This window comes from Mycteria americana, chromosome 3, assembly GCF_035582795.1.
Source record: "Mycteria americana isolate JAX WOST 10 ecotype Jacksonville Zoo and Gardens chromosome 3, USCA_MyAme_1.0, whole genome shotgun sequence".
Taxonomy (NCBI): domain Eukaryota; kingdom Metazoa; phylum Chordata; class Aves; order Ciconiiformes; family Ciconiidae; genus Mycteria; species Mycteria americana.
In genome coordinates this window covers 52,914,148-52,940,433 of record NC_134367.1, presented here as the reverse complement: position 1 = coordinate 52,940,433, position 26,286 = coordinate 52,914,148, and the positions used below count along the sequence as shown (strand labels likewise).

At 40.3% G+C, this 26,286-nt stretch overlaps 1 protein-coding gene across 1 annotated transcript; it reads right to left on the bottom strand.

The window, feature by feature from the left end:
• Positions 1-247: 247 nt before the first annotated feature.
• LOC142408262 (ribosome production factor 2 homolog) lies at positions 248-25,670 on the bottom strand. The gene is given in 13 exon segments (XM_075498561.1): positions 248-637; positions 997-1,141; positions 2,113-2,215; positions 6,604-6,703; positions 7,903-7,979; positions 8,080-8,161; positions 11,274-11,313; positions 12,039-12,076; positions 12,941-13,073; positions 18,093-18,235; positions 20,620-20,664; positions 24,161-24,241; positions 25,513-25,670. Coding segments are annotated over 13 exon segments (1,233 nt in total). The 5' UTR covers positions 25,579-25,670; the 3' UTR covers positions 248-457.
• Between the last annotated feature and the right edge of the window lie 616 nt (positions 25,671-26,286).

The following is a 26,286-nucleotide window of genomic DNA, read 5'->3' as shown; positions in this document are numbered from 1 at the left end:
TTAGAAAATGGTTTATAGGTGATTGAGTTGTGCAAAACCTGGAATGCATAATAAATGAACTGAGAAGTTGTGTTGTGTATGTTATGCATATACACTCCTCTGGTCCTGCACAGCATTTATGAGATGAGTTGATTGATCAAGGGTTCCCAACGTAATAGCCCTAAAACTCTTTGGGAAATGAGTCACCTGCTTGACTAACATGTGTGCTAACACCAAGAGAATAAATACTCAGCTTTGAAAAACTAAGCAAGTTATATCACATTTTTTATTTTAAATAACCAAGTTCCATGTTAAAGCTCAATACCCCCATGTTCCCTTTAAAATGGCAAATCATTAAAAAGATTTTTTTATAAAACTAAAGCTAACAGCAGCTGAATCTTTTATGTCTGACATTTATATTACAATATACATACTAAATTTGAAGGTACAAATAAGTTTTCAAAGCTGTTCCAGACTATCAAGCTGATTTTGACTTTTTGGGACTAACCCCACCATCTTCAGCTGACTTCTCTGCTGGCCTCTTTTTTAACCCTTTCATTTTTCGTGTCTGCAGTTTACCAAGATCTTGCTTCTGCATGTGGATTCGACCATAAGTTGTACCGAACACATCATGGGAGATATTCTTTTTCTTCTTAGGCTGCAAGGGAAGACGAACATTAGTATTTCTGAGTAGAGAGTGCCAGGAGCTCTGGTAAGAAGCCAGATACCTGGCCTTACCATCACCACGTTCACCAGTGATTAAACTACCAAATCAAGTGCCTAAAAGCAAGGCCGCATCCATTGTTTGGAGCTTAGAGATTAAGATTTGTTCTGCTCTTATATGCTACCAGTGGAGAGTTTGTATGCCAACTGACCACCGCAGAATGCTATGGCCCCAGAAATATCAGCTGGCCTATACAAAAGTAAGCTTTGGTCGAATATACAATAATTAATACTTCAGCTTTTGCTCTTTTTCACATATAGATCTGGAAGTAATATACTTTCCAAGGTATGTACCTTCAGGGCTTTTGGTTGTTTTAAAGACAGCTTATAAAGGTCATCTGAAGCTAAATGTGTCCTCCTCATAACCAGATCTAATGAAGGTCCCATCTCCTCCAGTTCAATTCTTGGTATTTTACAGCCAGATTTCTTCAGAAGTACCCTAGAGGGGAAAAACAACCAAAATCAACATTGTCCTCTGTGATAAAGATTTATGCATCTTCCTAAAGGGCAGCTTCAGAAGACTATTAAAAATGATTGCTATTGCTAACTCTATTATTGAGAAAGATGTCTGTCAATTACAATTCACAATGTATTAAATCTGTTCATTCACAATTTGAACACACACAGAATATAACCTAGCCAAAGTAACTTTTTTTTTTTAAATGAGACTAATATTATCAGTATTACTGTTAAAACTCAGCCCCAGTACCCTGAAAGCTGTATCACTCCTCAAATTCAAAATAGTGCCCTGGGTATTAATAGATGTGAAAAATATTTACTATCATTTACAGCAAAATTATCTGAGAACTAACCGGGAAAGTTTTTTGTTTGTTTTGAAGAATGAGACTGATAAAAGTGATTTTGTTATAGGAGAAAAGAAAATCGCATGGAACACAAGCTATGAATGCTCACAGCCTGCTAAGGCAAGGCCATGAACTGTGAGGGTGAACACCAATGCAGCAAGAAAGATTGTCTTGTCCTGCCTTTTCCTGTTTTTCCTTGTGTATCGCCGGCTGCAGCCTACCACCTGTCGTTCTCTGACAAACACCTAAGTGAGGAGAGTCCTAGAAATCAGCCTGAGGACAGACTAAATCTATGAAGTCTAAGACCGTACTCTGAATTCACCAAATTAATTCACACCACCTTATTAATCCAACTATTTGAAAGAGCAATCCTCCTAGCAAGAAAGGGGAGCAAAACGAGGATGGAAGCAGCAGGTTTAGGGCTTAAGTGTTTTCCTTCTGCTGTACAAGTTACTCTGTGTTATGCTGCAACACCTCTACACGTTACATGTTTTAAATGCAGCAAACTATTGCTCAAGCCAGTTCAATTACACAACTACGGGCTAAATTTGAGGAAAAGTTGACAAGTGTACCAAAAAGCAAACAAACAGATAAAACACATACTCACTTATAGCTTCGCATGTAGATTTTCCCATCTACAGCTGTGAAATGCAAAACATACTCTAAACCAGCCAGACGAATGCTGGGCACACTAGGACCTCTGAAGAAATCTGCAAGAATATTTAAAAAGAATAAATGCCAGGTTTCTTGGCTGAAAACCAAACCAACAGATGACTATAACAAATCGGTTTGTTTCATAATGGACCCGCTTCACATCACTGATGTGAACTACTTGCCTATATAGATATTTTTATTGCATCTAACTAAGCAAAGCTATACATGGGATGGCTCTAGAAAAGCTGAATCCGTATTTTTAATGGGAATCTCATGCAATAGCTGCTACTTAAAACTGCAAAACACGGGAGAGAAACTTAACATTCCAGGTGTTAGCTCCCACACTGGTGAAACCGAATGTGTGTAGAAATCCTGACAGGAATACAGTGACTTCCCAGAGATAATTTGGTAGCAATATACACGCTACCTAAAAATAAGTGCATGGAGAAGAGCAAATATACTTGCAGAGGAGTTACTTGGTTTTATTAAGCTAATTGGGACAACTGCATTGTTTATTCTTCTAAATATTCAGCTCTAAAAATCAGAAAATTGAAGTGTATCTTATTTTGTGTTTAGGCCAGTTCATGCTCAGCTAAACATAGATCAATACAGAGAAGCCATTAGTTCAGATACCTGTTTAAAGACATCATTCAACAAACTGATACTTAAGATTCTTAATCAGAACCAGATTTGGATGAGTACAAAGGAGGATCAAAACCAGTACAAAACAGATTGAAACTGTATCTTGTCTACTCTTACCAACATTCTCTCTCACTGACGTGGGGAAAAAGTTTAGATACATTGTTTCTTTCATACCTCCCCCATAACAAAGCACTTCTGTCCTTTACGTAAAGCAGTATTCGATGTCACAATTAGTGTTTTCTCTATTTAATAAGCAACACAACTATAAAAATAAGACAGTTGAAATACTTGCTTAGTTTGCAAAGAGAACACTGAAATACAAGTTAAATACAAAATGAGCCATCTCTAGCGAGGTTCTTATATCAGGCTATGAAAAAAATACTGTGCAGAGAGCTTGCAATAAGCACGGCAATCTGTCCAACATATGCAGAGGGTGGAGAAAGAATGTGACCTTGACTGAGGGAACAAGGTGTGCTAATAAACATGACAGGGCAATGCTGAAACATAGGAGAACTGCTAACAGATGCAAAACACATCAGTCTTTTCCGTTCTGTCCCATTTTCAGATCCCTCGGCTAGTTGTCTTTTCCTCCACTACCTTTTTCAAGAGTGTCAGCACTGGAGTGACATCCAAAACAAAGTCTTGCTGGCAGATATCAGCTGGAGTCTAGCCAGGAAATTTCCTTGGTCAATTACATACTCTCTCCTCCTCTTGTGGGTTGAGCTTGTAGTTAAGAGGAAAAGTTGCAAATAAAATATTTTGTTCACTTCTGGCATATATTTTCCCTTTGACTAGCTCTCTGCGGGTATACAAGCTTACATTTACAGTGGTTTTATTGGCAACGTCTCCCTTTTGTACTTTCCTGTGGCATCATACCTCTTTTTACCCACAGAGTGATCTCTTCCAACAAATGCAGGTGGTCAGGAATTTCTGTTTCCTGGCAATGCTGAACAGCTGCAGAAACTTTACACTTCAGTATACCCAGAGTGTTGAAGTTTTTTTAATGCACTCTTAATTTACAACTCTTGCTTTGGTTGGACTAGAGACTTGCTTTCTCCTTTCTTTCCAGTCCTAGTTCTTTCTCCCCCTTGTCCTCAACATGTTTCCAGAACTTCTAATTTACTTTTTCCTGCAGAGAGCTTCACAGGACCTTTCCATTTCCAAATTAAATTCCTAAATTATTTTGGAACAAGAGTCTGTACACTTCTTTTTGTATCACTTTGTATCCAAAAGCTGATAACACTGTAACTTACATGGCTATGGTTAGCACTAGGGGAGTTCAAACTCCATCCCAGGCATTTCCCAGCCATCCCCTTTCGTGGCCAGAAGAAACCTACAAACCTTTCAAGACACTCAAAAAAGTTTGTGTGAGGAAGGCCGTATGAAGAACAAGCTGATGGTCAATCTAAAATCATAGAGATCTCCTGGAAACCAACATTTTAGAAAGTGTATAAGGAAGTCACATAGCGCCTAGCCATTTTTAGGATGAAATGGCTGTGCAATAACAGAACTAGCAAGCAGGCAGTGTTGTAAGGGATTAACATTTTATAAATACAAGCATAAAAAGTTATTAGAACTTCATGAACTGCATTCCAAGGACTTACATCGTAAATTAATTCCTACACTACCATATCAGTAGGCAATGAAAACCAGAACAGAATGAATGGGATGTCTTTGTCTTCCAGGTCCCTCAAGAAAAATGCAGCTGCCATTTATTTCTCCTAAATAACTTCTTCCACTTCACAATTTAAGCAGACTACAGGGTTTGGTTACCATGAAGACAATAATTCACCCTTGCTTTTAATTTTACAAAGAAACTGCTGTAAGATGATAATCCAAACATGCATAAACTCTTTTGATACCACAAAAGCCAATGAAAGCTTGGTTGTTCACCAGCATCACATTGCTTTGGCAATAAGAAGCTGTTAGCTATCTAATATTCCCTCTGGGATCCCAACAACACTGCTACAGTAACAAAACATTTGCTGTTGTTATAAAGACATTTTTCTATCTTTCTTAGCAATAGAGCAGCAGCTTAAAAGCACTATCTTTTGCAAGAACAGAAAGAATCAGTTCTTCCCTATCAGTTAAGGGCAGTTTTGAAGCAGGTCAAATTATTACCCAAATGACTTTAACTGGTTAGTGGTACGTTCAAGCCTTTACACTCCTTAATCTTTTCCTTTGTCTATTGTTTTGCATCTAGGTATTTCAAAGAAGTCAGCAGAACATTAAGACCTGGAGTACTTGGAGTACATTCAAGAAGAAAGATTGGGTGTCGATTGGAGTACATTTGACTGCAGAGTTATTAAAGCCAAATAAATAGGAGAGGAGAAAGGACAGATGAACATCAAAAGAAACAGGACACGAAAGACTAGTTAGTCATTTGGCAACTATCTAACGATGCATGTCTTCCATTTAAGGTATCAAGCTGTTTGATCCCAGGGTGCATGAGCACATCTGGATGCCAGTCACCAACATTGTGCAAATGCCTGAACAAGATACACTTCAGAAAATAATGCCCCTGCTTCCTGCAGTGTAAATATTAATTTAGAGTGACACAAACATGCAGTATTAAAACTCACTTATCTTCGTATTCAACATTCACCCACCTTCAAAGGTGTATAAGCACAGTTACTAGCCTTTCATCTATTCCCAAGAACCAGTCAGCTGTATTGAGAGGATGCAAATTTTCCCCTCTCCTGCTCCCTTTTCAGTCTCATTCCAGATCAAACATCTTGCTTTAAGGAATTATAATACTAAGGGGAAAAAAAAAAAAATCTGCTTTTTAAGGTCTGTTTCTAAAGAGCAATCATTTGTCTGTTTGCCTAGAAAAAAAGAGCCCAACCAAGATTTATTTTATATGAAAGGGAGATCTTGCAAAACTGTAAGATTATGAATTGGTACAACCCAAGAATGGAACTGAAAGAACAAGACAGTTCTTATTGGGCCAGTTTCAGCATTTTACCATTTACCAAAAAAAAAAAAAATCTACTTTTAGGAAACCCATTAAAAAGAAAAAACACATCACCCTACTTACTAGTTCTACTTCTACCAAGCAATATGCATCTTTTAAGTGTCAAGAGATACAGTACCATATGACTTTTATGTCCCAGAAAGCTACGCTAAGAAAAGTATAATCATTTTTTGCAGAAATTTCCCCAGAAAAAAACCACAATGTGCTTTATCTTCCAGAGCCTCCAACCTTGAGATAGTAAAAAACTTTATGCCAGTTTATTTACTAAGCTCCAAGCCTGCCTTGAAGTTATGACACAGCTATTATCTACAGCTGATTTTTACTGCACACGTTCTTTCCAAGTGCTCTAATCAATAGCACTTTTGTTAGAATTGGTCAAATTTCTAATAGAAAATGCTTTCATTATAAAAACACAAGCTCAATTATACTGATTTTGCTTTTGTAAGCAAAAATATCCCACTTTCTGAACTTAATCCACTGATTTCAAATTAAATACTTCAAAAATATTATTTGATTAGAAAAGTGATGATCCAGTACAACTACAAGGTAAAGACCTTTTGAAAAATGCCAGAATTTTCCCACAAAGTCATGAATTTTAGTGAACACAAAGTTTCAACTTCAGTCTCTTTTAGGCTAGTCTTCCCCCCAACCCAACAGTCATGATTATTAGTTAACTTTAATTTCATGTGATACGAAACTTACAAGTGTCTGTTCTTGTTTTCTTTCTGTGCTGAACATAAGCAAACATTTGACAAACCAGCGTTTCCCAACATATCATATTACTACAGATTTATGTAATCCTACTGCTCAAATAATCAAAATACTGACCAATAAGAAGGCTCTTCAGTCTTCTGTATTCTTCATTTACATCAAACACGTCACCAGCAAATATCAACATAGGTTTTGTTCCTTCAGGACATTTACTGTTCTGCAGAATAAGAATTTTAAAACAGAACAAAAATTCAGACTGTGTTAGGGAACATAATATTGACTTAATAGGTGGTTAGCCATTCAACACTGAATGAAAAATTGTTGTGACCTGTGATCAATATGGACAGAATAGACACTTCTTTTTCATTGAACAACACTATGTGTATGGAAGGACTTCATTTTTAAAAGGGTGAATTGTATTATTCTTTGTGCTGGATTAAAAAAAGAGAGACATTCTTTACTATAAAATGTATAAGATAACACCTTCCAGTGAAAATGAGTGAATTAGACTGCAACTACCAACAAGAAACTAAAATTAGAGGCAAACAAGTCTATTACACTTCTGACACAGGAGATACATGAAAAAGGCTAAAAGAATAGTTTAGTCAATCACCTAACTTTAATTCTGGCCAACAAATACATTTACTTAACTATAACTTCCCTGCTATCAATAGTGTTGTGAAGATACACACTACAATCTGACTTCAAGGGGAAGATTCACCTTTATAAACCATAATTTCTTCATTATCCCTCTAGACTGTCCTGCCAATTATACACTGTGATGAGAATCAGGACCATAAAAATTCCTTATTTTTGCAGTGATGAACTGCTTGACACAAAAGTACACACATACGAAATATGTTTTAGTTTGCCAAAATGAGCTTAACATAGCCATAAAAGGTGAATTTTCTCTGGGTTTAAACAATCAAGATGTTAGCTCCCTGTCTGAATTAAGTATAGTTCCCTGAAAACTGGCATTTATGTGCTACTGAAAGCTACTGAAAGTTTCAGAATCATCTTAGTCAGCAGAGTGACCCTCCTTGCTTATAATTTGAGAAGAGGGATTTCAGTTTTCAAAGCCTACGCCAGTTTATATAGGAACCTACCATGAGCAGAACCTAAGGAATTTTGTAAATGTAACTCTTTTTAATTAAAAAGGAAAACATTAGGAATAAACCAAGCCTAAAAAAAGAATTTGCAAAGAAAGTTGAAAGCTTGCTCAAAACAACCAAAATAAAATAAAAAGCAGAGCATAAAAATAACATTCTGGGGTATACAAATTAGCAATCCTCATATACTGCATGAAACGCTTTTTTAAACAACTCCTGTCCTTACTTCAAAGCACAGAAAAAGCCAATGCACCAAAAAAAATCCACCAGTAGATGTCACTGAAATACTGAATTAGCAATTCCTTACCTTGACATCTTTTAGGGATACAAACTTCTCAATGCCTAGCTCAATCATGTCTAGGACGTGATAGTCAAACATGCGACCTTTGAAAGTAAAAAAAAAAATAAAAATATCCAGCTATTTAAATATTCATTGAAAACTAGACCTTTAATCCAAATAAAAACCCCCAATGAGACATATTACCTATTATCAGGTTGTTAGGTCGCTTCTTGTTATGAGAGCCAAACAGAAACAAAGAACAATCTGATTTCTTGGAAAAAAATTCCTACAGTTAAGGAAAAGAGCAAAACTCATGAGTTCCAGTTCGTAGTGTTTAAAATACTTGATGAAGGTATTCGTCACAAACACATGAGTTTAGGAGCTGCTTAATGAGAAGAGCAACTGCACTTACCAGAAGAGTGTTGAGCATGTCCAGGTCCACATAAGCTAAAATTGACAGCTGGATTCAAGGTTCAAATAACAATTCATTTCTTTTTTTTATTTCCCACTGCAGTCTTAAAGATCAAGCCAGGCAATTTTTTCATGCCATTTTATCTGTAATGCCCTTTTTCATAATTCCTCATTATTTGTTTTTACATAAGATACTCTTCAGGCCAGGAGAAGTGGTTGAAGGTAAGTATTTGCAAGTTGGCTGCAGCTGTGATGCCTCATTTTAGTTACCCAGCTAAGCTTTATGCAGCATATTAGCTTTGCCTAACAGCTTCTGAACAACCAGTTAGTTCCCTCAACTGCAAGCCTAGGAACATCTGCAAATACCTAATGTTCTCACATTTGGGCACAAGAGTCCTACTACAGAGCAACTTCACGTCAATTTATTATTTAAGACTAAGATACTGCTTAAAACCAAGCCAGTAGTGACTCAGAGAAGATCTTTTCTCCAGGTGGAGTAGATAGAGAACCTGTTATAGTATTATGTCCAGAGCCAACATTACAGGTATTTTTTCTGAGGATGTCCAACTCCAAAGCCTTTTTATGCACTGCTGCTTCTCAAGGCAGCCCCTCATTCTGGGTATCAACCGTAGTTCCTAGATATACACACACGCTATTTATCCAGTACTTCCCAGAAGTACTAGAGTTCCTATACCTGCACTTAGCAGTTGTAAAGCCAAAAAAGCCACTGTATCTCCTCCCACCCCTCAAACAGCAGCAGCTCAGAGAGGACTTTACAGCTCTGCCCCTCTGGGAGGTCAGGAGAGACACCCCCAGGAGCAATCCTAGGCTGGAATAATTGCACGTACAAATCACAGAGCTCAGCACTGAGCTCTGCCACCAGGTCCCTGAAAAATACTGTAGAGAGATCAAGACCAGAACCATCCCCTTGAAACACTTGCTCATACAGCTCTGTTAATCACTCACTGTGTGTTGATATATGTAAATTCTCTAACAGCTGTACAATATTTTATTAAAAAGATGCAACAAACTCAAATGCCTCCAATGTGTCCTGCATATACTGCAACATCACATACATTGCAAAACTGCCCTTTTAAAAACTGCCCTGTAACGAAGTTTAAAAAAAAAAACCCACCTAACTTGATTTGACTTTCCGAATCTTTCTAGGCTCTGATTATTTGTTGATACTGTTCTCAATGACCCAACCCCATTGTTTTGAGGTTAAAAGAATTAAAGTTCCCTGAAGGACCCCCTTTTAAAATATCAGAATTATTCTAGCTGCCATGTTTTCCCCGAAATTATCAGAAGTTTAAACCAGTGGTCAGCTGATGATCGACTAGTTCCTATATGACCGTGAAACCAAGTCATCCAGCTATGGGATTGTAAGAGGTTTAGTTTCAGCAAATAATGTCGTAAATCTTTCCTCGCTGCCTACAGTAAGATTTCCATTCCACTCATAGTATTTTAGGGATGGCTGCATTACTGTTCTTCATGCCAAGAACAGAAGAGAAGCACATACTACACCACCTCAGCATCAGATTTAATGCAGATTAAGTAACTTTCTATGTTGGTGTATCTATGCTGCAACGACAATGATTTTTTGTTCCTAACACATTAAAAATGCTTTAACTCAACTGTCCAATACAACTTCAGCAACGCCTCTAGCACTCGCTATTGGCTGCCTTCATTTTTTAAAAAAGGATCCTTAGTGATCATTAAGGATCCTTAGCTATCTCTTCCCTTCTCTCCTTTTTTATTTACAGATAATTCCTTAGATAGATTTCCCCTTTATTTTCCCAATCCCTTTCAGACAAGAAAGTGCATTTGTGCCCAGTGTGTATACATGATTTTTTTTTCTTCACACACATATTTACTTAATACAATACTCCCAAATTCCCAGCTTCAGTGTGCATTTTCAGTGAGTTATTTCAACAACTGCCTCAGCATTGGAAAGCTGACCTTTATTTCCCTACGTAAGTCAGCAGCGGCACAGAGGAAACATTACCAAATCTTGACCACTGGGAACGAAACAACTTATTTTGGGATAATTAATTTTTGTCTTCATTGTAAAACCACAGCTGTACATCACTACCTCCTTTCTCTCATTTTGTTGAGGGAAATATATATACTGCTTTTATGACAGACATATTTCAGCAGTTAAAGTAATGCTTCGATTGAAGTGCAAATGTGTGAGATATAATCTTGGGATTAGTCCCTCTGTTTTTTGCCTTCCTGCTCATAAATTATCTTGACCTTAAAGCACTGAATCAACACCAAATCCAGACAGGGGCATATCACCAAATGTATTTCCAAACACACACCCCCTTCCAAAATACCCTCCAAGCCTCTGAAGAGCCACTTTTGCAACCTCTTTGCAAGCCAAACACACATATTTAACTGAAATTGCGCATTTTTCTGACAGTTCTTGACTGAATGTTGGAACAGAACTCTCAGCAACCATCTCACACTTGCATAGCTGATGCACGCGTTTGCCTGTGGTACTCTGCTGGGCTTTTCTTCCTCTATTCAAACACGAGGAAGTCACAGAAAGCTATGACTCCTCCATTTAACTATTTTAACCTACGAATTTAGCAAATTGAAAACAAGTTGTTCATAAGCTGTGGCACTTTAGAGGACTGACTTTTAGAAAACCAAAATAAAATGCTTTATTCTTCTTTTCAGATCAAGCACCATTACTTATAATAGCATTACAGACTCCTACATTTGCGTGTCAGTTTACAGAAATATGCATTTAAGGTAAAGAAAAAGTCCTCACAACATGACAATTCTGTCTTGCAGCCAGAGGAAAACAACATGCCTACTGACGCCATAAATCTAGACATAGCTCTACCTTCAACTTACCCAAACTCCTATAAACTGTTTCTCATCTAGTTCCTCATGGAGTAATAGCAAATTATCCTCCAATAAAGTTCTTCATGACTTTAAGGCTGTAAAATGTCAGAAGAGAAGACGTGGTTTGTACTTACCAATGACGTTTGATCCTCAAAAGGCCTAGTAATATTTTTCCTGAGAGGAGGGAAAAAAAAAAAAGGGAAAAAAAATTAACAAAAAAACGAACCAGGCCCAGATAAGCACTTCTAATTAGCTCTCTGATAATATTAAAATTCTGCATTCTACTGGAAACTCCAGCAGTATAAGTTCAGTTTTAGTTCAAACCATAAGCCACATTAATACTGCCAGGAGTTCCTTAATGCCGCAGTTGCCATTTTAAGTACTTTCCTCCACGTTTCCTGTCTCCTGGGGCCTGACTTCCAGACCACCACCAGTGACACTTCATAAACAACTGCCTTTGCTTGTTCATCCAACATTTCAATTTAGCTATTACAATTAATGTCTCTGCACTACAGATACTGGGTTCCCATTTTGAGCAAGATGTAACTATCATTATAATCTGTAACTCAAATTTATAAGAATTCGGATATAAGAATTCCAGCCTACCAACCAGACACAGAACATCACTAGTTGTTTGCACAGATCAGTCAGAGAAACCAACTGTTCAAGTTTGCTGAATCCTGCTCGGTAACACTTGGCATAGGGCGGGGCTCAGCACCAACACTGATCACGTGTAGCTTGTTTTCAGTCCACAGAAATGTATGATGAATCTCAGTCACCTTCTGCAACCCTTTCCATTGTTCAAGCCCTCACACTAGCCAGCATCCCTATTCATGCTTTGAAATTACCAAATGCTGTCTTGTCAGAAGACTCAAAGATGTCAAAGTGAGACCACTTACTTTTTATACAGTACAGCAAAAGGCTTCTTCACTGCATACTGCAAAAGACGAAGTTAAACACGCGTTATCTCTATTCATTTAAGTACACAGCACTGCTTCTTCTAAAACCCTACAACTTACATGATCACATGAAATAGAGTAACTGTTTGTGCAAATCAGTCTAGAAAAGAAGTCACTTCAAAAGGTCTGCTCACAATAATACCCTTCAAGTTAGTAGTACTAATCTTGGTTCCAAACTAATTGCAGAAGGACTTATTTCTAAAAACTATGAAAAAACAAAGTAACTGAGAAAGAGCTGAAATCAAAGCCATGTAATGGAATCTCTGCTTCTAGTGGCATGAGGAAAACCAAGGAGTGAACAACCACCTGATTATCATTGGCGTAAGATGGTAAGAAAACGACCAAGCAAGGAGAGAAAAGAGTGTAGGAACAGCTACAATATTTTCAGGTATGGAGTCAGGAGACAGGATTGGTAAATTTAAGTTTTGGGAGAGGCTGAAAGCTCCATATCAATACACACAAGCAGTTTACAGGATTCTGGGATATGACTTCAGCTGTGTGATCCAGTCCCAATTCTGTACCTAATTCTCTTGTTTTCAAATGGACTTGTAACACTTAACCTTATATACTGGACAACCATGGAAAAAATAATAATGAAGAGAATAAGCTTAAAACTTCCGGCAAAGAGGAAATAGGAAAAAAATGATGTCTATCAAGGGGTAGGTAATGACACCCTTGGAATACCAGTCAATCTGAAATTTGGGGAACAGAGAGAGGATGAAAATAATTGATCTTGCAGCAGACAACATGCAAACTGTAAGAAAAAGAGAAAGGAAGGTACCCTTGGTATAGCAGAAAAGGTAGTACAACTAAAAGTTGCACACATCTGTCCAACAACTTACAATGTCTTTAAGCACTTCAGTCACTGTTAAGTTTGCATTTCCTCCTTTTATGAGCATAGCATTTTTCGTATTTTCTTTAAGTTTCGGTTCTCTCTTCTCAAGGAATCTTTTTGCTCTCTTAGTTTTAGGCTTTCTGTAACAATAAATTAACAGTTAAAAACTTAATATTAGTAACAACAGCCAACACTGCAGTAAACAGTAAAACGAAATAAGAATTGGAACAAGCTGTGTTCAAGTAACTTGTTTCAGTGACTCAAACTAATCCCAACCTGCAGAATTACAATCAATGCTAAAAGCCCAGTCTCAGATGAATGTGTTTTACTGCAGCTCCTCTTCCTCTCTTCCCCCCAAGCTAGCAAAGGTGATTTTACAGCCTCGGGCTTTTCAGTTCCTGCTAATTTAGAGCTTAAGCTATACCAGAATTCCCACCGACTACTGCCAGGCTGAAAGCTTCCCCCACACCCGCTCCCGCCCCAAGTCAGACTCGCATATGAGAAGAAAACAAAGTCCTTCAAAGACCATCAACGGCATCCAAAAGAAAAGCTCAGGTACGGCATGCCTGTTGGCACGAACCAGAGAGCAGTACCATGCATTATTTGGGTGAAATACGCCAGCCTTAGCAGGGGCACGGAGCTTATATAAATTAATAACTGCAAGGCTTAAGAACTACATTTCTCGACTAGATGAATGTAAAGCTTTTAATATCTTCTCTGTAAAGCATTACATTTATTTTCTTTTAAAAAACAAACAAACAAAAAATCCCACACAGGTACTTCCAACTAGAGATGAAAATAGCTCTTTCAAGCGTACAGAAATACATAAATACCCGCTGGTCACCGCGGATCCTTTAAGTTACCGACCGGGTAAGGGCTGATCTACCACCAACAAGAAGACGGCAGCGCTCGGTTTTCCTCCTTCCCGCACGTTTTCCATAGGCCTTTTCTCTCTGCCGGCCTCCCCCCTTGCAACACTCCCCGCCCCCCAAGACCGGCGCCGCCCGGCCCCCACAGCCGACCGCTGCTCGGCGTCCCCGCCTCGCCGCAGGGCCCGCTCACGCTCCCCGGCGCCCGGGCAAGCCGCTCAGCACCCCCCGCCCGGTACCGGCCACTCCGCGGTGATCGGGGCGCCGCCCCACGAGGCCGCAGCCCTCACGGGCCGGGAGGGGGTGACCGTTGCCCCCCCGCCACACTCACACCACCCGGTCCAGCGCGTCCATCGCTGCCGAGTCGCCTCACGTGCGCGCCCCACAGCCGTCAGGCAGCAACATCCGCTACCTCACATCCGCCGCGGGAAGGGGGCGAGGGCAAGGCGGGCGCCAGAAAGCGCTCGAGTTCGGGCAGTGAGCATGCGCGGAGCAAGCCCCGCCCCCCCCGCTCCGCCCCCCCCAGCGGCGCGCCGTGGAGTGACGCCACCTGTGAGAACGTTTCCCCTCTCCTGGCAGGCGCTGCTGACGCGCGCGTCGCGTAGCCGCCGCGTCGGGCACTTCTTGGCGTTTAAAATAATTCTTCCCGTTTAGGGACACGCCCTCGGCGTTGCCGTGCTCCTGCACCTTCAGCATTTGAGGTACATGCTGCTTTCCCCTACTGAACCGGGTAGTGGGTGCAAATTAATTAACACGCAAATAATGGTGCAGTTACGCAACTGTAGGTAACTGCAGCAGTGGCGGATCACCTCGTTTCTGACCTTGTTGCTGACCCTCCTCTCATCCCTAGTGCGTTCGGAACCACATTAAAGTTGTACAGCTAAAGCGTGCCATCTAAAGCATGCCAGTTTAAGCCAAATTTCCCCGAAAATTGACTTACATGGAGAGACCGATGCCACTATAATGACTGGAGAACGTGACCTTACACGTAATGGAAACCAAAGGCCAAAGGTTTATTTCCGCCTAAAATCCCTGATGCGGTAGCATCACTTTTAAACTGGGACCTACTCTTAATCTAAAAAGCTCCCGGTTGTTCCAAAGCCCGCAGGCCCCCAGTCAGCTGATCAGAGTTGCTCAAATTTGTTCAGGTTGTTGCACTTGCTCCTCAAGTCGGTGTTGAGGATAGAATAGAAGCAGCAGCCTGGTCATGAGCTTCTGTCCAATTTTGTTTACTTATATCCCCTTCCAGTTTCAGTCCTGAATATTGGTTTGGCTAGCCTGGGCCTTCACAGGGCAAGAAAAATATTTCTGTTTTCTCTCCTCTGAGGGATTTACACTTTGTGGAGTATACAGAATAGTACGAAATGCCAAAAGTTGATTTAATAGATCTTGGATATTTGACATATTGCCTTTCATTTTAATTAGACAAAGAGCTTTTCTACAACCTCTCTAGAGATGACAAGGCGTTTGATTGCGACTTGAAAATTGAAGGTACAAGAAAGCCAAACTACCCTTCAAAATCCAAAGACCTAAAGCAGAGCAATCATCCCCTGCCTGCCTACGTCTAACTCAGAATAGACTCATCTCCCAGCCTTCCTGCAAGCTAAACACTTCCTGTGCTGCACTCTGCTGTTGTAAGCCCACTTGCCTCTGAATCTTTTCCAAAGTTTTTTTTAAATCTTTTTTTGTTTTTTAAAGTGCTGAAAATGAACGCTTATTTTATCAGTAGTCTGAATATCATATACACTGCTAACTGTCACAATGTGCAAAGAAAAAGCGCTCAATGCCAGACATGGCAAGGAATCACCAAGATGGTCTAGTGTCTAGGCACAAGGATGTGAACAATACGCAATACCCAGGCAAGGATTATTACGGTAGCAATCCTATGTCCAGCTATCATACTCGCCCAACACTCTTTTTACTCCACACACACACCCACCCACCAATTTTGAACTGTACTTGAAATAACCAACTTGTTGGGCTTTTTTGGGTGAAATCAGTAAAGCTGAAGAATTTGCTATTGGCAACAGTGGACTCATAGCACGTGCTTTCTGGGAGGAAGGGAGAAAAGATGGGTAAAGAACGAGTATGGTTGCAAAAGTCAGGGCTAATAGTAATAGAAACAAAAGTTTGAGCATTATAAATAACATTTAAAATCCAAACAACATTATTATGAAGGTACTCATAGTTTATGATATCCATAAAATGTTAAAAAAAAGTAATACTGATTCCCAGAGAAACTAGAACAAAGAAAGAGCTTTGGTATACTAACTGAAAGAAAAGGCTGAAAAAGGTCAGAAACCAATTCTGCTAGAATACTCCTTGCACGTAATAAAAAAATTTACACGTACATAGTGACAGATTTAGCAACTGGTTAACAAAACATGAGAGTTGCTACGTTTGCACGCTGACAGAGAACAAACTCTTGGAAGCACCTCTCTGTTCTCAGCGGCAGAAGCTAGGATAGTGAGCGCTTTCTATCTGCGGCACACCCAGCCTCTCTAGCAGGAGGTTCAGCTGTCAGCAAGTGCAGCCCAGCACCACAAACGCACCCCACTGCAGACAAGAGCATGTGTTATACCAGTTCATAATATTCCCAAGATTGTTATTTCAGTTATAATTATCCTCTGTCTATCAGCACCATAAAAATCAAGTTTGAACAATGCTTTTAAAACTTCCAACAGTGCTTTTAAACTTCCACGATTGCAGTTAAATCCAGAGGGAAGGCTAAGCGGTCTCCCTGAAACCTGAAGCGCAGACACTACCACATGAAAGATCTGTACCCAGGCTGGAGGTGTACAGAACATGTTCCCTCTTCTTCCTCACCTTCCTCTCCCTGCCTCCTCTTCCCCATGATTTAAGTTGCTTCTACACTGAAAAACGGAATAGTGGGATTGATGGTTTGAAACTGTTGCACTGTTTTGATGACTTATCTTTACTGACCCTGTGCTGTGAACAATGCTGGGGGTGAACTTCTCCTCTGATCATCGCTAATTAAATTACATAATTATGCTGGAATTACTTAGGCATTCCCATCCTCACAGCATTGTTGCAGTTAAACTATTTTGAGGGAGGCAGAGAAAGGTAGGAAGGAAGAAAGGTCACAAGAAAATGTTTTATGTTTAAAAAAATGCTGTGCTTTTAAAAACATTACTATGAATGCATCACATACTCAACTTTTATATGAAATACTGCGCGACAATAAGTGATGTAGCAGTATGTAATATCAACCCACGGACTAGCTAGGGGCCACAGTAGTCACATGGATCAGTTCGGGAACCACTGATGCACGGTTACAGGATCTTAGGCATAAAAACCTTCAGAAAAATGCTACAGGAGATGATCAGAGCTGAGAAGTTACTGGGAGGAGGAAAAAAAAAACCCACTTCCTTTTGTATAACTTATAGTATATTATATACAAGATGGGGGAGGGAAGAGTGACAGATGCCTCATTAAGACCTAGATTTCGGTTGCTGACTAGTCCACAGGGGTTTTCAAGACCTGACTGGACAAAGCTCTGAGCAACTTGGTCTGAATTCAGTGTTGACTCTACTTTAAGTAGGAAGCTGGACAAGAGACTTCCTGAAGTTCCTTCCCACATGGAAGATTTCTAAGATCCATGAAGGGGACAAAGGACGCTAGAGAAAATTCAGACTAAGCAATTTGATGAGTAATCAAACAAGTAATAAAAGCCACACTTATTTCAATTTTTCTTTCAATAGCTGCTTACAAGAACAGACATAGTATGCAGCTGAATATGACACACAAGGTGAAGCTATACTTGAAAAATTCACGGTTTTATTTTAAACAATTATATTTTTTTTTCTTTTTACAAAATGTTCCAGACTGTGCAATACATCAACATTCTTCTAAGGTGTTTTTTTTTTTTAATTTTGTAACCATTTCTTCTTCAATTTTGAGGTAGGGATAGACACATTTCCAATCAGCATTTTTAAAAAAACACTTAAGCTCTCCCCACTATAATCCAAACATAAAAGCAATGCACAAGAACACAATGTCCGTTTTTCCACTAATTGCTCAGTTAAATTGGAAACCACGTCACAGCCTATAGAATCTGGCATTTAAAAGTTGGCCCATTAGCTCCATGAAGAAATCCTGAAAAGATCAGAGCTGATATCATGGAGGGGCATCATCTAAGGCAACACTTCCAGAAGGAGAATCCTCTGCCCCAGAAGCAGGGCTGTCAGGCAGAGGAATAGAGGCATCTATTTCCAAGCTGTGCTGCTTCTCCAGATCACAATTCATGTCAGAATTTCCGCCACCACTCACCTCTCCCTCTGACTCTTCAGTCAATTTGTCTTGGGCCTGAGCCGACTCCTCAGAATCTTCTTTTTCACGCAAAAAGCTGCAAATTGTATTAGGCCTGCTGTAGGAAAAATCTCTGTCCTTGATCTGTAGCCACTCCACTCCACCTGATCCAAAGAAGGAAAATTGATATAGTTACAAAAGGAGTTAAGAGATAACAGCAGTTTTTTCTTATTTTAAGTTCACTGTTATTAAGGCTGAGCCTGACCAACATTTAAGTAAAAGAACCACTTAGGATAGAAAGATGTCTTTCAAAAATTTGGACCACCAGTAATTTCTGTGGTGAGTCTCGCCATGGGGCTTAAACTATTGATTTTCATTGAAAAATAAGGCAATGAATAACAGAAAGGCATTTGATAACGAAAGACCAGCTTAAAATTAAGAGAAACTTAACTGTCGATAAATTAACAACATGCATAGGCTAAACCAACTTAACCAAGACATACAGCTACATGTTTTTATCCAGATACTGGAGGCATTGTGTGTGGTTCAGTGACCGAGTCACCAGCTCATTCTCTAAAGAGCAGCCACAATGGAGATAAAATTATTAGGAAAGTAATGAAAAGCTGGAATGTCAAGATAGAAAACTATCCTACATCCATGTCACAAGTACTGTGTCCTGCTCAACCCATACTGTAAAACTAGAAAAGAGAAACAAGAATTGGTGAGAGTAAAAAGTTAGGTCTACATGGGAAGAGACTTTAAAAACAAACAACAAAAACCACAAAAAAGGCAACAAAAACCGACAGAGACTAGAATTCTACTTGGAGGAGACAGCTTAGAGGAGGCAGATGTTTATAAGGCTGTACTGGGAATACAGGTAGGGATTGACTTATCTCCTAATTCTGGTAACAAACTAACTCACTCATACTCATTGGAAGCACCAGATCATACTTTAACAACCACAAAAGCAAACAAACAATCAAGAAAACCCACAGTAAAGTTGTACTTTTTCCACAAACAGAAATGTGATTTGAAAACTAACTGCCATAAAAGGCGGTAGAAGTCAAAAGTATAGACAGATTCAAAAAGCAAGTGAAGATGGCAGAGCCTTTATGGACTGAAGACATAGTAGTCCAGATGAAAACTCTTGTCAGGATATTCATGAACTGCTGAATACTGGAAGGATAGCCAAAAGATAGGATTACTCAAGTATATGTCCCCCTCCTACTACTTTCCACATATCCATTACTGCTGTCCATAGTCAGAAATACAACACAGGACTAGTCACCTTTGGTCCAATCCAGTATGGCAGTTCCTGTTGTATTTAGGTGTCATACACCACCCTTAGACTCTTAAAATAACTTAAATGTAATTAAAAGTGCTGAGAAAGTATTTTACAAATGCAATAAAGAAAATAATATGTTTGTTCACCTAAATCTTAGAACATCTGGTAATATGATAGGAAATGACATCAGAGATAGTGTAAGAATGTGCGTCATCTCCTGAACTTAAGTATATCAAGCTCTTACAACACGTATCGAACTGATGCCAAATAGAACTGGGATTCCTTTCCCACTTAGATGTTTAGGCAGTACATATCACCAATTCACAAGATGTTGTAGTTACTTTGTATGCACACTAAACTTCTGTCAGGGTACAGCAACAAAGTGTTTTTCAGCAGCTATCATCACTATTGCTCCTCCAGAACAAAATAGGCCTTTGTATTAAGCAACATATTCTCTAGTCTACTGCACTTTAAAAACAATAGTTTGTTTAATATTACTTACTTAATTCTATGGAGAGAAGAAATGGTACATGGTGTTGATAAGAATGCTGGTTTGGTTAGATTCTAGATGACATTTCATGCTATACCTCCTATGACCAATGTCCAGCTGACTGCCCATATTTAATGTAAAATGGCTACATATTCTTAAAATATCAATGCAGAACTACTAAACAGCACCTCCGATTTCAGAACTAGTGCCAAAACTTTTAGATGACAGAAAAATATACCAGGGAACATCAGCATATGTTTGCCCTCCTCTTACACTCTTTTGTAGGAATCTCCTACTAGCCACTTTGGGAGGCAGCACTGGTCAGAAGGAATCTCTCTTTTTTTTGTGTGTTTGTTTTATTTTGTATTTTTGTATTTAAATATCCACATTTGTTGCCTAAAGAAGAAAGTTCCTCTAACTTCCTGCATGAACTTCCTGCATGCTCTTGAATCAAAAACTTAATCGAAGCTGACACTCCTAAGCTTAATCCATCCATGTCCCTATGCATAAGAGCAGTGGCACTAACCAACATTCTCTTCTCCTTCCTTCTTTTCTGTCAAAAGTGTCCGTGTCATGTTCAACTTCTTCATTGTGTGGCACTTGTATTTCAGCTGTACTTTTTGGTTGCCTTCTGCATCTACTATGAAGAAAGGAGAAAAAACAATACCCAAACCCCAATCATTATAGTGAATTCCATTATAGCTGAAATAAGATAAATATTTTTAATCTGCCAGGCTACCACAACAAACTGGACATCAAATCACAACAATTACCATGCTCTGTGTTTTCTTCAAAAACCACACAGGTTCCCAAGGTATCTATGGAAAACAAAGTGAGAAAGTTTTAGAGACTAATTTGTATCAGCTGTAGATACTGCACCCACTGGCACAGCTCTGGGAATGTTCTGACCTCCAGCCCCTCACACAGGCCCAGCACTGGTAACCACACTGCCAACTTGGGAACAGACAGGAGTATCACGGTCATTGAAAGTCACTACAAGGGAGGATTCCAGATAATTTTCTTCCAGACCAATGTTGTCACCGTAAGGCAAATGGGAGAACTACAGATTGCACAACATATCAGTCCTGCTTATACAGGAGACAACAAGCACTTACTTTAAGGCATTTTATGTCCCACATTTTTCCCTGCAGAAATACCAGCTGGTGCACCCCAGAGTCAGCTTCCAGGCATACTTTCCAGTAAGTAGCATGGATGCATGGCTAATTTAGCAGTGAACTCAGACTGGTGCTGCTCTATATGGTGTTATACAAACACCACCTGGAACTTCAGTGCCTCACAGGACCATGTTTCTCCATTTTCAGTGCAATTAACTGACCTTAAGAAAGTTTTTTGGGTCACATGAAAAAGGAGCAATTGTATCTACACCATTTTTCCTACCTTCATATTCTCCTGCAAATACATATCTGTCCACTTGCAAAATGGGCCTCTCTGTCTCTATTCCCTACAAAAAGAGGGACAAAATTGCACAGATGTCAGGTCTCTATTAGCCCAGGCAAATTTCTTGCTGTAAGACCAGACAAGACAGATACAGCAGAATCCAGATTACAGCAATTCCTTAAAAAGATAGTCAAAAAAAACCCCCAAAACAACATAAGGTAATAACAGTAAAATAAGTATTCCATATCATGGTAAATATAAAATAAAAAGTTTGTTTTGGTATTGGAGAAAAGCAATGGATTCCAGACTGTAAAGCTTTCTCCAACTGTCAGCTTCATATGAAGAAAAGTACATCTTTAAAACAGGATTTATGGAAGTAGATAAGAGAGTTCTGCAGAGGATATGATTTTACAGAAGGTAGCAGACTCCTGAAAGAATGGCAAGACATGCAATTAAATGAATATTTATTAGTCCTCAAAAAAATGTAATAAAAGTAGTTTTAGTCATTGCAGAAGACCTCAAGGTCAATTGTAATGTTAAATATCAGGGGTGGGGGAAGAAGGAGTTTTCTTTCCATTTTTATAGGAGGCTTAGTTAAGCAGTGATAACAACTGTTACAAAGGGTTTAGCCAATCTTGCTGTAGAATCAGTGTACTGTTAAAAAAAGTAAAACATAATGATAATTTTTCAGTCTATCATCATACATGTTACTTTAAGTATATTAAATACAAAGAATATACCAGATAATACTGTTCTAGTAATCACAACAAAACCAACAATGCTGAACTGGTATAGAAAATGCTCTAGTATCTTAAAAAGGATCAAAGAAATTTAGATCAAACTGCAGCTAATGGTCTATTTAGGTTACAGTAAATAAATTTAAAGTGCTGTTATTTCCTCTAGGAAATTAATTTAACCTCCATTTTAAATTAACAAATAAAAATATACGTATTTGCATGAAAAAAAGATGTTATTTTCTAAGCTCCACTTAATACAAGTTCTACAAAGTGGAACAACTTTCAGAAGCCTTTGGAAAATACACAAGGTGAAGGAGTCTGGCATAAAGCATTACACCAGCACCAGAAGCGCAACTGCAGGGTTACAGAAGCTTCTGTGGTTACTGTGTGTCTACATTGTGACAAAGTTGGAAATTCTTGTTATTTAATTTCATTTTTTTTTTAAAAGGAGTGGGAGAGTAAGGCAGCAGTTCTATCAGCTCATTCCCTTCCTCTACAGCAGAGCTTTTCCAAATACACAGGCCAGGTTCCCGTTATTCTTAATACAAGATATACCTATAAACTGTATTTTGATAAAAATTAATGCCTGAACAGAATACACTAATTAAGGCAAAATGTCTTTTAATAGTACATCGTGAACATCAACATTATTTCAGACATGAAGATAAAACACATGTTGAAAGTTTTGAAGATGAGGCACTATGTGGCAAATTGCGTAAAATACAGAATATCACACAGGTTAATAGGAATTTGTGCAGTTTTCCTCTTGTACTTTTAAAAAACAGAAGGATCTAAGATCAGCAAGATTTAAGCTCTAGGACTCTTTTTCTGCTGCATAAGTTGAGAACATCATTAGCATTAAGCTAACATGTAGAACATGTTTTGTTTTTTTTTTTTACTACAGGAAATTAATTAAAAAATGAACACATCAGTACTAGGCAACAGTATCAAGGTTTTTAATATTCAAACTTTATTTCTTTGGCTGATTTGCATTCCTTTTTGGACTATGCAAAAATGGAGACTCGTCTTCCCCTTATGTGACCAGCATCACAGAAAACTTGCTGAACAGCGTAACACAAAGCAGAATCTTTTATTGGTGTTTTAACAACAGTTGAAAAATCTCAAGGAATGCTTACTCTGTGAAGTGAGTGCAGGTAGATTTGGATACAAGTAGGATACAGTACAGATACTTATAAGTTTTTCTAGTAACATTACAAGAGAATCTCAAAGCACAAAATTTAAAAGAATCCCATTAACACTATTGAAGAATACGTAGCCATTCAGCCACCAGTAATGAATCATCTGTGTAACACATTTGAAGCGACTTAGGTCAGATCCAGGAAGCAAATCTGCTTATAAAAGCACATCCATCCAGTGATGGATAATTTATGAATTTTGATTGTATTTCTACATTTGAGATTTTCACTTTATCACCTCACATATATTCTGATCAGTGGCATACTCTGAGATGTTCTCTTCCATATTTTCAGTCTATAATAAAGGTCTAGTTTCAGAAAGTATTTGCAATTCAGTAGTACTTGTACTATCTCTACAGCTCTCATAGTCCACATAGGTTTTGAAGGGCAAATAAAATTTGTCCCATACAGAGAAAGCGATTAAACAACTCAAAAGGAAAAGGTCAGGTAAGCCAGATTCTTACAATAACCTCACAGTGAAGCAAACAACATCCAAAACTGTTTACCAAATGCTTAATACCCAGTTATCCTTTACATTTACAACACTTGAACTTGCCAGGCAGTATCTGCAAAAAAATCCATTGTAAATACAGTGCAATTCAGAAAGATTTTGGCTTCACCTGTAAGCTGTATTCAAGTTATTTGAAGAAGTGTGCTTAACGATATTTTTTTGAAGGTGTAAAATACATAATTTAAAAAGAAATTAACTTAGAGCTTGATATCAGAGCGGATAATGGTCCTAGCTTATAAACACTTCTGAAAATATTTCCTTATATATACATAATACTATATTCAAAGACCATATACCATTTCTGAAATAGAGGCCACAACACGCAGCCAAATACAGCCAAGAAAGTGCACATAATTCTCTATCAAAGATCTGATCTAAATGTTATTGACTTCAAAGAATTTAGAAACAGCCTCAGTCCCTTGTTCACATGCATACTGACTTACCCCTTTCCTATTGTGCTGTAATCACTCACCAAAATCTTGCATTTGTTTTCACATTTTTCTAAGAAGTCTGAATCAATAATTCCTGATAGTTCCACCATGACCAGTTGCTCCTACAAGATAAGTTTATAACGTGCATCTGTAACTGATATTTCTGAACTCAGGAAAAAAAGCCCCCCAAAAACCCCAACAAACAACCCCCCAAAAAAAGAACAGCATACAAAGACCCAGACCTTCAGAACAAAGAGACCCCAAATCTGCCTTATTCTGCATTTTGTCTAGAGAAAATGGCAGACAGACATTGCAATACCCAGGGAAACGCAGTGACCCACTACTTCATCAGACACCTGTTTCACACCTGAATTTCCTGGCCTTTTCTTCCTAGCTAGGAAGGGAGCTCTTTTTTCATCCTTGAAAAATGAGGATCAATATGGGTAAATGATTTATGAATTATAACAATATGACCAGTTACATATTCCAAAAAGAGATTTTTCCAAAGCTTGAGTACCTAGCTAAATAAGACACCATAGTGAGAGGTTAAGCTAAGCAACGTGTTGCTTGAAATGGTTACTTTTAACTCTTTATAACATATTACTTTGAAGTAAATTCCTGTTTACGATTCCTTACAATTTTGGGTGAGGAAAATGCAAAAACAAACAAAAAAATAGCCACCTTGAAAAAAATATTTTATTCGAGGACAAAAAGAGCTTTCAAGAATCATCATCAACTAAACACCCATGAATATGCACAGTATGACATGAGCAATAGTTTGTATTTTCGGATGTTATGGGGGTAGGAAGGAACTTAAACTGAAGAGTGCTTTCTGATAACGCCGTTTTCCAGAAACCCTTAAGTAAAATAGTCATAACGATACGGCTTTCGGGACACGACCGCTGCGGGGGCAGAGAAACCCGACAGGCCCAGGGGAACGCGCTTGCTCTGTGCCCGATGCCGTCGCCAGCCCGGGGCCAGCCACGGCGGCCCCCGCGCCCGGCTCTCCTCACGCGTCCGGCCTGCCCCGCCGGCCCTCCTGCAAGCAGCGGCACGACGGGGGACCGCAGGTACCGGCTCCCGGGGGTCAGGGGAGACCTTGCAGAGATACGGTGAGAGGAGAAAGGCCACCCCCTCCTTCACTGGAGCCCCGCAGCAGGTGCTTGGCCCTGGCGGACCATAGGAGGGCGGGCGCAGGACCCCCTTCTGCCACCGGGGAAGCAGCCTGCCCCGGCCCCCTCAGCGCCGGCGGAGGGAGAGGGGGCCGGGCCGGGTCACAGGCGGGACACGCCCCGAGGGGGGCCGGCCCGGCCGGGCCGCGTCCCTTCCCCTGTCGGTGCTCCAAGAAAGGGGAACGCCGGGGCAGCGCGTCCCGATGCCGGCATCCACCAACCTCCACCTCGTCTTCCTCTGCTTCATCTTTCCTCTCGCCATCCTCCGTGGTCCCTGCCGCCGCCATGTCGCCAGTGAACGCCCCGCTTCCCCGCCTCGCCTCAGCGCGCACCACGTGGGCCCGGCGCCGCCATCTTAGAGGGCGACCAGTCCCGCCCCCCTCCCGCCCGCGCTGCTTCTCTCCCCTCCTTTCGGCGGCGGCTGGAAAACGGCGCCAACGGTCGCGGCGGCCCCTCCCCCGCCCGCGAGCTGCCGCTCGCGCCAGCCGCCCCCAGCAGGAGGCGGGAGTAGGGCGCGTGCGTGAGAGACCGTTAAGCGGCGGGACGTGAGGAGCGTCCCCTGGCGGCGGGGGGCGGGGAGGGGCTGGAGCGTGGCTGGAGCGTGGCGGTGCCGGGGTGCCCGGCGGCGCGCAGGGCCCCGGGGAAGAGGGTGAAGCTCGGCCACGGGGTGCGTGTTGGGGGTAAGATGGGGGGCTGTGGGAGCGGGAGGAGGGACAGGCAGCGGCAAGGGGGCGGGGGAAAGGAGGAGTGGCGGCCCGGGAGGAGGAGGGCTCCCCGGGGGGCTAGGCTGGGGCGGGGCGGCGGGGTCAGGAAGCGCCTTCCAGGGCCTGAGCAGCTCTCTTGCAAACGGGCTTCGTGTCCCGCAAGCTTTCCACCTCCGAGGTTTTCCAGACCCGGCAGTTTGCCTGAGTGGAGTCACGCCCCGTTGCTCAGTCCTCCTTTTCCGGGTTGAACAAGGCGCATCATCCCTGCTAGACAGAGCCCTGGTTTCCCTC